This window comes from Arachis duranensis, chromosome 8 (genome assembly GCF_000817695.3).
Source record: "Arachis duranensis cultivar V14167 chromosome 8, aradu.V14167.gnm2.J7QH, whole genome shotgun sequence".
In the NCBI taxonomy this organism is placed as follows: Eukaryota; Viridiplantae; Streptophyta; class Magnoliopsida; order Fabales; family Fabaceae; genus Arachis; species Arachis duranensis.
Window position 1 is genome coordinate 4,745,476 of NC_029779.3, and position 12,671 is coordinate 4,758,146.

At 33.0% G+C, this 12,671-nt stretch overlaps 1 protein-coding gene across 1 annotated transcript; it reads right to left on the reverse strand.

Annotated features, from left to right (window-relative positions):
* Positions 1-6,105: 6,105 nt before the first annotated feature.
* LOC107460291 (uncharacterized) lies at positions 6,106-11,007 on the reverse strand. Its single transcript, XM_016078649.3, has 5 exons — positions 10,787-11,007; positions 8,620-10,557; positions 8,264-8,489; positions 7,388-7,464; positions 6,106-6,360 (listed from the first exon to the last, which is right to left on the reverse strand). The coding sequence occupies exons 2-5, from the start codon at positions 10,525-10,527 to the stop codon at positions 6,289-6,291; spliced, it is 2,283 nt and encodes a 760-aa protein (XP_015934135.1). The 5' UTR covers positions 10,528-10,557; positions 10,787-11,007; the 3' UTR covers positions 6,106-6,288.
* Between the last annotated feature and the right edge of the window lie 1,664 nt (positions 11,008-12,671).

A 12,671-nucleotide genomic window follows, 5' to 3' on the forward strand; every position in this document is an offset into this window, starting at 1 on the left:
AACTAGGTTAGAGGAGGCTAAATCACTAAGACATTAGGGTTTAGTCACTGATAGTTTGCCATGAAAAATAATATTTAGAGATAAGTATTGTTTTAATCCTAAAGTTTGGGATCAAAATCAAAATTAAGTGACTAAGACATTGGCGGTTACATTCACTCTTTGCCACGCCACCTTAGTGGATGGGTGGTTTGAATTGAAAAATAATATTTAGAGATAAGTATTGTTTTAATCCTAAAGTTTGGGATCAAAATCAAAATTGTCTCTAACATTTTTTTTTATTTAAAATGGTCCTCAATATTCCTTTTAACATTAAAATTGTCCTTTTTGTCACAATAATTTTTTAAATGACAAAAATATCCTCTATTCTTTTTCACTATCTTTTTTTCTCTCTTCCATTTCCATAGTGCAATGGCCAAAACATACAACTTTACTAAAGAAAATATCAGAGAACAGTGCCAGCAGCAAATGGTGATTTATTGACTAAAACTCAAAGAATGCCAATTTTGAGGTTCCACATTCGGAGCAAGCACAACTTGGCCAATTCGAAGCTCCACCGCACTACCGATAAGGATGACCCCAAGGCTTTTCTTGAAGCTATCGCCATGGTTGGACTCGTTCGAGTCCTTTGCCAGCTCCACAACCTTGCTTAGTTTAGTTCACACTTTCTGTCTCTCTTTCTCTCTCTATCTCTCTGTGTAATCAATCTCTCTGATCTATCTGATGGATGAAGATGAAAGTATGGATGATTAAGTGTAGGTGGTGGTGGTAGTAGATGAATTTGATAGAGGTGACCAATGATGATAGAGATTGAGGATGATGATGATGATGGTGGATGCAAATGGAAGATGATGGAAGAAATTGTTGGTCTCGGATGACGACGATGATGGAAGATGATTTTTAAGGGTGATATTTTTTTTAAAGAAAATGATAAACTACTAAAAATACATCCAAATAATTTTGTTGTTGACAAAAATGTACTTAAATTTTGTTATCCACAAAAATGTCCTCAAATAATTTTAAAACAAGACAAAAACTTCCAACATTAAATATGTATTCTAAAAATATATTTTAGAGATTAAATTTTAATGTAATTTTTTGCAAGTATGATTAGAAAAATGATATATTTTTATCCTTAAAATTTGACTTTTTTTGCTAAGTATATATTTTTTTGTTATTTTTTTCGACAACCAATAATATTTTTAAAAAATAAAATAAAAATATTAAGATCAACTTTTTATCTCTCTTTTATGTATATATTTTAAACAGTTATCTAAATATTTCTATAAAATTTTGGATCAAATTTTGTTTGTCAAATAAAAAAGTCGTTTGCCACTTACAAAAAATAATATTCTTTTTGGGCATTTTAGTCACATTTTTAAATTATTTGAGGATATTTTGTCGATAATAAATTTTAGGTGTATTTTTGTCAACAATAAAATTATTCAGGTAAATTTTTGATAATTTCCCTTAAAAAATGATAATGATTAAAGAATAAATCTATCCAAAAAACGATTTTAATGCTAAACGAAACGTTAAGAATCATTTTAAACTTCAAAAAAAAGTCAAAAATAATTTTAATTTTCACTTTTAAATCTTAAAAATTAAAATAGTATTTATCCCAAACACAAATATTTTTCAATCATTTTTAATTGTGGATATAATAACTAAGAAACTAAAAGGAATATGCATTACGTGGAGACACATATTTTAGTTAAATTCTTTATTTTTTATGTGTCATCATGCCCTCACATGGATGGACTCAATGGGGGTAAGTAGTGGCCTTGGCCTCCTAAACAAATTTTAAAAACTCATAAATTATTATAATAGATGTATTATATAGAGTAAAATTTAATAGTGTAGTAATAATAAAAAGAGTTACTATTCTTTATGTATTAGGATTTAAATTTCTCTATATATATATTTATATTATTTGTATTTTTTTAATTTAGAATTTTTTTTTACATTTGTTTAAGATTAATTTTAACATTTATAATTATATAAAAAATACTTTAATATTATTTATGATACTAATAAAATAATTCTTTTATTTGACAAATATTTATTAATTTTTTTAATTAAAAAATTAGTTATAATTATATCTATTATTAAATATATAATATTATATTTGATTATACAATATTTTAATTTTTCCCCCATCCATTCTTAAATTTCTGGATACTTCCGAGGACCTCACTGATTTCCTTTCGCTCATTCATTCTTCAGTTTTTTTTTTTTCAAACAATAAGTGCTCTTTCTCTGCTCCCTTTCCTCTTTTCAATTTTTCTCTTTAATGCTCTATAACACATCATCCACCACGTTATGCTATTATTTACTTTATCTTATCTTCATTTTGATGTATCATGTATACTCCAAAAGAAAAACTTATTTTCTCGCAACACTATTAATGGAGTTTAAAGTTAGTAAATGAGGAAAATTTTTTATTTTTAAGTTTCAGATATTATTGAGATTTTAGGATCATTTTTTATTTGATAATTAATTATATTTATAATTTTTATCATACCAATATTTATAAGTATCTATAAATTTGAATTAGAATTCATAAGGTTAAAAAATTTAAAGCATTTATTAAATTGAGTAAAATTATATTAATTGATAATATTATTAACTTACAAATATTATTATGAGTAAACTATCATTTTTATTCACGAAAATTAAAAACGCTAACAAATATACCCATAAAAAAAATAAACTACTATTTGTATTCATAAAACATGGGTTCCATACAATAAAATTATCCAAATCCTAAATAATCACATAAAAGTCCCAAATTATCCTTACCATCATCCATATCATCTTTCTTTTCCCCACTAACCACTCCATCATCCTCATCTACTCATCACCTTACCACCACCACCACCACAAACCCCCTTACACCACCACCACTATTAACCCAATCCTCTATCTCTCATCAATAATCAATTGATTTTAAAAAAATCCTAGCTGCAACACCTCCTTCTGCTGCCGTCCTCCTTCCGTCGTGGCCACCCCCTCCTTCTCTCCTTCTCTATCTCGCCCTCGCCGACCAGAGGACCTTTGCACCAACCCTTGCTTCGCCGCCCCCACTAACCCTAGAGCCGTAGTGCTCCACCTCTCCTCTCTTCACCGCCTACCACCCTCACCTACCGTGGCTATCTTCTCCTCACTAGCCGCCACCACCGCGGTCTCCTTTGCAAACTAAAACCGCGGTGAGCTCTCTATCTTTCTGTCTCTTTCGCCATCTATTTTAAACCACCGAACCCTAATTCACTTCTCCTTCTCCTCTGCTTCCCCTTATTCTTTCCTCTTCAAGAACCAGAGACCTCCGAACCACCATCATCGCCGTCCACACTTCCAGCCGCCAGAACTGCCGCGAATCACCGTCGTCTCCACCATCTGTGACAAACCGAGTCACCCTCACCGTCCAAGTCGTTCTTTCTCTCAATCCAGACCACTGCCAGCAAGCCACTCACCAGTCTCGCACCTCCTCCACGAGCCCTAACTCAACCCCAATTCTCACTCTGTTTTCTACTCCAACGAGCTGTCGGCGACGTCACCATCATCATCAGCTTCTCAATTGCCAAACCTTCAGAGCAACTACCCTAACTAGCATCTCTCTACCCGAAACAAAGCTGAAACAGAACAAGCTCACCCCCTGCCTCTCAAAATTTGGCTCAGGTGAGAATTGCTCAATTCATTCAACAATTTGTTCAATTTCTCACATGGTCTATTTGAGTTTGGCAATTGATTTGTTGCAAGGGCATTAGGTGGTAACATTATGTTCTGAATTCAATGAAAAGTTGAAAACGATGATGATAAGGATAATTTCGGATTTTTATGTGATTCTGTAGAGTTTGCTTAATTTTGTTGTATGAAACCCATATTTTATGGGTACAAATGGTAATTTATTTTTTTATGGATAGATCTGTCAGCGTTTTCAATTTTCGTGGATAGAAATGGTAGTTTACTCTATTATTTTTGTGAAATTTATAGAATTATAGAATTATTGTCCATCAATTATTAGTTCAATGATGTGCTCAAAAATACTTCCAGTTCTTTAAAACTAAGTTATGAGTATATACTATGTTTACAGTTATTTTAAATATATTATTATTTTTGCCTAATTGAATTCCTGAATTCATCATTTAAGAATAAATATTAATTTATTGTAAATCTTGAATTTATTAGAATTATTGAAATGAAGAATTATTTTTGAAAAGCTCATAATTTTATAAAATACACATGAAACATACTTGTATACTTTACAAAGCATACATTGCAACAACTTAGATTTTCGATAACTGACTTTTTGGATTTTATATGCTGAAAATTTGCGAAATCTGAATGACACGGTTAGACTCCATTTGATAAGCCGAATCATTAGATAATAATACTTCTCAGCCTTCTCCTTACACCCTTTCTACCTCTGCTTCTCTTCGTCATTCACTTGTTTTTGTTCTGATTTGTTATTCTGGCAGTTGCTGCATTTGTTTCTAAGTTCTACCCTTGATTCGAGCTTATAAGTTCTAACCCCTGTTTCTGCTTCATGCTTGTGCTTCTACCCCTGATTCGAGCCTTACTTCTGCTTTGTGTGCTTATGTGCTACTTCATACTTATTGCTTAATTGTGAAGGATTTGAATACATTTATTATAATTAGGGGTGGCAACGGGATGGGTAGGGGCGGTCCCGCTTCTACCCGCGGGTAGTAAAATGTTGAACCCTAACCCGTCTTTGCGGGTATCCGCTCCGCTCCTACCCACCCCAATAATTATTAAAATCCAATAAATAAAATTAAATTTCAAAATTTATATAACCATCATCACATACATAATATAAATTAAAGTGCCCCGGTGCAAGGCGGGTAATTTTTCGCCCCGAGCAGGTAGGGACGGGGTGGGTACCCGCGGATTCGGGTAGTGTTGCCATCCTTAATTATAACTTGTTCTACTATTTTCGTTTATTATGAGTTTTGTGGTAAAAATATTAATTTTAAATGCTTAGATTTGAGTAAATATATATCTTATATATGCTATATATGATTTTTAAAAAAATAAATTCATACAAGTAAACTCGTATGAATTTGTAAGTCAAGTCTATGAGTCGAGTTTACCTAGACTCATGAGTTTGAAAACCTTAAAAATATCTTTAGAATTTAGTGGTAAATTTTATTGCACTGTAGGCCACTTATGTTATATGAAAGGAGTGTTGAGCGGTAAAAAATAAACACGAACATAAACTTAGTGTGATAGAGATAAGGGGATTAGATGGATGAACAGTTAAACACATGGATAAAATAAAGATAAAGATAGAATAGAGAAAAACTAGTGTAAAGAAAATTGACAAAAAAATCCGATTAAGGTGGATTTGATAAAAGATTTGGACAAGTAACAAAAGACAAAATACCTAAAAAATCACATACAAATGGTTAATAGGACATAATATCATCATCTGATCCATGTAGACAACTCCTTAATGGAATAAAACTTTATTTTGTACTAAAATTTTGGATAAACAACCAAAAACGTCCCTGAATTTTAAACATTTTGACAAAAATATCCTTTACTTTTGTTAATGATAAAAATACTCTCGGCATATAAAACAGATCAATATACCTAACGCTAAATATATATTTTTAAAAAATATTTTAGAAATTAAATTGACATTTTTTAAAAATTAAATTTTGACGTAGTTTTTATGAGCATAGTTGAAAAAATAAGATATTTTCTGTAAAATTTAGTGATTTTACATGAAAAAATTTTATGATTTATTTTTGTTAATGACTACCGTAAAAATAGAAAATAAAATTCTAGAGATTGAATTATAATTATCTAAATATTTTTACAAAATTTTGGATCAAAATACAAAATTAATTTGAAAAATACAAAAGTTATTTGTTATTTATAAAAGAATAATATTTATTTTTGTCACGTTTTATAATATGTTGAAGATATTTCGTTGTTATTAAAAGTGAAAGGTATTTTTGTTGACGTATTAAAGATTAGGAGAGATTTTGGTAGTTTACTCTAAAATCCCTTTTATTTTTTTTATAAAACCCTACTTTCAATATAATCCCTGCTTGTTATTAAGGGTGTGGCAAAAGTCGCGGCTAAAAAGAAAATCATGGGGTCAGCATAGGATTAAGATTTGAGACTGGAAAACGTTACATACATGGTTTGCATCCTGAAAGAGTTCTTAACGAGTACTAACAATTCTAGCCACGATTCTGCAAAAAAACTTAGTTTTGCTATTTGATTTCTCATTCCAAATCTTAAAAGTAGCAAGATTCCAAATCACATTTTTTGTAAAATCTCCAAACATGATTCCTCGATCCAACGCATCGTTACTCCGGCATGGGTCAAATTCTGAAAAACAGAAAGACAAAAATATAACTACCATTAATCTAGATAACGTAAGGACTAAAGGCTAAGGCATCACAGCCACCAAATCCATAAAATGCTGCCAATGGACAATTTTTTACTCCATTAATTGTCACTTTCACTATTTCGATCCGTTGAAAAATTAAAATTAGAGGCCCTTAGCCTTTTGATCCGCAGACATTTAAGTCCTCGAAGATTTGAAAATACATTTAAGTCCTTGACCTTTTCAAAACCTGGACATATCGATCCCTCATATTCACTTGGGTCTGTCGGACTTATCGGAAAAATCAAACATGACCCCCGTTGTACTAACCTGGTTGATACGGATGCATACGTGAGAGAGTTTTTAAAATTGGACAAATTAGACTCGGGATCGATATGTCCAGATTTTGAAGAGATCAAAGACTTACATCTATTTTTAAATCTTCAGGGACTTAAATGTCCGCGGACAAGATAGTTAGGGATCGATTTGTCCTTTTCTCTTAAAATTATTTGGACAGAAATGTCAGGATATATTGATATCTCAATTAAAAAGTGTCACTTTCAAACGGAATGAGTCTCTACCCGATCAGTAGGGCTAGATCCAATTTCAAGATACATGTTCTAACTCCAAAAGAATCAAATAATGATTATAACCAATATGCTAAAAAATTATCCTTTTTCAAAAAAGCGCCTTTCTAGTGTAAGTAAAATCTGCTAACAATTACAATCAATTCTATCTAATGTCCCAAATACCTCAATTGATAATATAGATAGATAAATAGATTTTATGAAGGTAGAAAACAAGTTGTTTTCAGTAAATATGATTGCCAAACATGCACCACTTAGCTCAGCTCACTGGTTCAAACAGGTTTTCTTTTTCTCCCTTCAAAGCATATGAATCACCATAAGAAAAAACTTTTAACAGGCAAATGATACAGGAGGTACTGCTTCAACAGGCAATAATAAACTCTTTACAAACATTAATGATTAGAAACATGAAATTAAATGAAGTATGGATGCATTAACTTACTTGCAGCCAGAAAGAGAATCCACGTAACAGAACCAAAACCTTGTGTGGTTCCTTGAATTTAATTGCTAATGCTAGATCTGCACAATTATCAAACAAGGAGTTGATAAAGAACTGTAAAAATATTGACAGCAGTGTCAGCATAGACATTATTATGCAACAAGAAGAATAGAAGCAACCTAACAACTGGCACAGACCATTTAAAAAATACAGATGATAAAAATCAATGATTATCAGTCAAAGAATAAAGTGTACAATTGCTGATATATGTTGAGTTCAATAACACCTAGCACCTTTTACTACCATCCATGAGAGAACCAGACCAAAAAAGCTAGCCACTGTGATTGGAGCCCAAAAAAATTACAATCCAATACTTCTGATGTGGGACATGTATCCCATACCTTGCAATTGGATCCTAACATCCCACCATGAGCCACGGCCTGGTACCCATGCAGGCTGGCTGTGTACTTGCCACTTTTACTAGTCTCAATTGAACACAACATGGTTGGCCAGCACCTGTCACCTGACTTCAGATGATTGCAGTTGGATCATAACATACAACATGGATCATGAAATTCTGATAGACCATATTTATATTCCGGAAACCGTATAATCATATCTGTCGTACTAAAATACAAAACACAAAATTATGCAGTTGCAGGTTTACTCCAAAAGGGATGGAGAACTTTCTCTTAATTAATTAACAAAATTTGATACACCCAAATATAAAGTGTAGTGATACTCGTTAATCTCAATTGAGGAAGCATGGAATCTTGGTCGAAGAGAGATCATAAACTTCATGCCAATCTTTATAAATGGAAACTGAATAACTTTAATTTCAGAATAAGAAAAAAAGAAGAAAAGAAAAGCTGGACCAACCAGGGTACAATTCAAGGTATGATTTGTTAACACCATGTGAGCGGTATGATTTAACAACCCCTTGGCGCGTTTCAGCATGTCGTTCCTTATGCAGTCGAACATGTACTAAATCCAGAAGTTTATCATGTTCTTCTTGGTTATAAGGCCTGTTAAGATCTTTCAGAAGTCTTGTCTTTAACTCAGATAATTTCCCACTGTCTCTGGGGTTGGTTTCATTTTCAAAGTACTGAACATACACCAATTAATATTATGCATAAGTTAGAAAGTAATTATTTCAAATTTCTTAGAAGTGCAGGTGTGCAAAGTTGCATATTACAAATAGCAAGGTTAGGCTGTAAATAGTTAAAGGCACTTACTGAAGAATCAAAATCTCTGGAAAAAATGAACGGGCTGTTTTCACCAATTTGATTAGGTTCTAAAAGAATCACATCTGAGTCAGAGCAACTTTTACTGGTGTCTGCTTTGCATGTCTTTGTGATACTCTTGTGTTGCATATGCATCAAATTGCCATCAACAGTAAGAAATGCTTGATCAGAAGCTTGTGAACTGTGCCTAACATTTGAACTCTTTCTTTTGTCGTCACTCTCTACCCTGACAGTTATAAGCCCCTCATCATCTGTCATATAAGAATTCAAGTATCTCCCGTAATCTTCATCAACACAATAAACCCTTGATTCAGTATTGCTCATGGACACTCCCGAAACATCTAAATGTGGGCTTCTATCAACAGGTGCTCCTTCAGTCTGTAGACTTTGCTGGGATTCCAGTTGACCACCTATCTGTTCTTTATCAACATCACATTGTCCTTCTGGAGTATGATACCCTTGACCAGAAACTTGCGAATTGTTCCTAACACATGAGCTTCTTCCATCTAATTTGCCTCCCACCTCCTGAGACATCAAACCTTCATCAGTACCCCTATAAGAAGAATAAGAATTCAAGTATGCTTTGTAATCTTCATCAAAATTATCAGATTCCAGTTCAGCATGGCAATTGTTCTTGGGAGCTATAGAATCATCTGAACATTCCCTTCTGATAAATTGTCCTCTTTCAGTTTGGTCAGATTCCACTGGGTCAACTGTATGTTCTTCAACAACATCAAACTGGACACTGGGATTACCAAAAGCATGATCAGAAACTTGAGACTTGTTCCTAGTACTTGAGCTTCTTCCAGCTTCACTTCCAACCAACGATTGCAAACTTTCATCAACCATCCCATTAGAATTCAAGAATATTTGGTAATCTTCATCTACATTATGAGAGTCCAATCCAGTGTTGCAAATATTTTTGGGAACTACAGAATCGTCTGAAGAAGGCCTTATATCAAATGGTCCTCCTTCAGAGTGCAGATTGTGGTAACATTCCATCTTGTCAACTGTCTGCTCCTTGTTGACGTCGCACTCCACATTGGCATTATCGAATGCATGATTGAAAACTAGTGGATTGTTCTTAACATTTGAACGCACCAAACCATCATCATTCCTACAGAAAGGCAATAATGTTTCGTACTCTTCATCTGCATCATTGAACTGCAATTGAGAGTTGCAATTGTTGCCTGGAGCTCTATAAACATCTGAACCTGTAATTTCACTAGGAGGTCCTTTTTCTGACTCTGGAACTTGCTGAGATTCCAATGCATCACCTGTCTCCTCCAACTCCCCTTCTTTGCCACCATAGCTTATATCAATATGCTGGTTATGCATACTGATTAAGGAAATATAGGAGTTTCCTTCATTCCTTAGGTTTTCCGCAAACATTTTATCCTCATTATCCAAATCATGATCATTGTCACTGATGTAAACAGTGTCAGAATCATCATTATAATTATCAGAACTATATGTATTCAAAAACAGTCTGAAATCTTCATCTACTTCATCATGCCCAATATTGGAAATGTCATAATAATATTGAGGACATCTATCCAAGAGCATTCTGTAATCTTCATCTACTTCATCATCCTCAATCTCGGAAATATCATTAGAAATTTCAGAAAGATAACCATCCAAGACAATTCTGTAATCTTCATCTACTTCATCCTCTACGATATGAACATCATTGTCCGATGAAAAGGCCACATCTCCACAACTCTTGACAGATATCCTGGTAGCACTGGCAAAGCAATTGGGTTTTGAATCATACTTCAAACTGAGCCCCCTTCTCTTCCATCGCCTTTCAGCCCTTCTTCTCTGTTCCTCAGAATAAAAATCTTCTCTTTTCACAAGCATATGTGAATCTCCTGATTCAAACTTGATTGAATCCCGCATACTTTAAAGAGAAAAGTATCCGTACATTCACTGAAAAGGCCAATAAGAACCCATTAAAGAAAAAAAAAAGAAGAATAGTCCCGTAAAAACTTAGGGCAATAATTAATAACTGAAGGAACATTATTTACTGTAGAAAGCAAATACGAATTAGTTAAATGCATCAATAAGCATTGGTAGATGAAATTTTCAATTCGTTTGGACAACCAAACAGGAATATTTTTCTTAAAGGAAACAAGAATCAATCGAAAAGTGTTCTAACCAACGACTATGAGCGAGGTGCTCGGTTCGAGTGGAGCACTTATCGGACCACGAGGGCTGACTTGCGGGCCGGGAGATCACACCGTAATGACACAGGGACACCGTGAAGAAAGGACTAGACTCTACACAGCCGCGCGCCGCATTGCGTAACAGTAAAAGGGTAAAGAAAAAGCTAAATTAGGGTTACCCGCGCAAACGCACTGCCCCTTTGTTATACATAGGAAATTTACCGGCCCGGGTCATGCATAAATTGATTAAATTCCACATTTTTTATAACCGATATCAATATCAACAATGTTGTGATAAGAACAAGGTGGATGTCCATTTATGATGGACAGTTTAATATTTTCAATAGTAAATGAATTAAATTAGAGTTTAAAAATATAAAATTTTTACATATAAAATAGAAGATAAATTTTTAAGAAATATACACATAAGTAATAAAATATCATTCTCTCTCTTTATACATAGTTTTTTCTCTCTTTTTTTTTCGTTACTACATATAAATATATAAATCATCTTTATTGAGCTAATTATATTAACGCTAGAGTCTTCTATCAACACTTCTTTATTTTATATTATATCTTTCTATCAACACGAGACTCTGATCAAATTTTTTTGAAGACTCAGGTAATAAATTTTTATTATGTCGAATTTCTTTCATCTTAAATATAATGCTTTTGATATATCTTAAAATAATTATTTATTATGGATACTAAATGTTAAAATCCATCTTGATTCAATAGATCTTGAAGATACCATTAAGGCTGAAAATAATACATCCCAGAATGATATAGCCAAAGTCATAATTTTTCTTCGTCATCATCTTGACGTATGATTGAAAAATGAATATCCCACATTAAAAGATCCTGCAGATATGTGAAAAGACCTTGAAGAAAGGTACAATCATCAAAAGACGGTGATACTTCCTCAAACCCGATATGTTAGAGAAAATTTTCTCGACCTTCCATGCCTCGAATGTGCTCCTGCAGTAGTAGTATCGAGAAAAAGGATTTAAAAAGTATTTTGAGTTAATTTCTTACCTTCTAATTGCTGAACACAACAATGAGTTGCTCTTAAGAAATCATGAAGCACGCCCGGCTGGCGCCGCCCCATTTCCTGAAGTAAATGCGGCAAATTACCCTAAAAGAGGTAAATGGCAAGATTTTGATAACAAAAAAAATTATGGAAGGAAAAGAAATTATGTTCACAAGAAAGGATCTCACCAGAAGTGGGATAAAGAAAGAAACAATGGGCAAAGTATATCAATTGAGGATAAATGTTTCCGTTGTGGTGGAAATGGCCATTGGTCACGTACCTGTCGTACTCCAAGGCACCTAGTTGATCTTTATCAAGCATCCTTGAAAAAAGATGACAAAGGAAAGGAAAAAAATTTTGTTTCAAATGATGAAAATTCCACCACTCATTAATATATATATATATAATTTCTTTAAGGATTCTGAAAGAAATATTGGCTATTTGATCAATGATGGAATAGTTTGATATATGTATATGTTCGTTAAATATTCATGTGAATAATTTTAATGTGCATGTACTTCTACTCATTTTATTATTATTATCATTTGTTTTTGAAGAAAAATGGTAAGGACATATTCTAAAGATATTTGTCTTACGGATAGTGCAAGTTCACACGCTATTCTTAAGAGTACTATATATTTTACCCATCTTATGCCAAAAGAAGAATATGTTAATACTATTATTGGCTTAGGCAATGTGATAGAAGGCTCCGGAAGAGCTATAATTTTGTTTCCTGGAGGAACAAAATTTATAATATATAACGCACTATTCTCTACCAAGTCTTTGAGGAACTTGTTGAGTTTCAAAGATATTCGCCGAAATGGATATCATATTGAAACAATGAATGA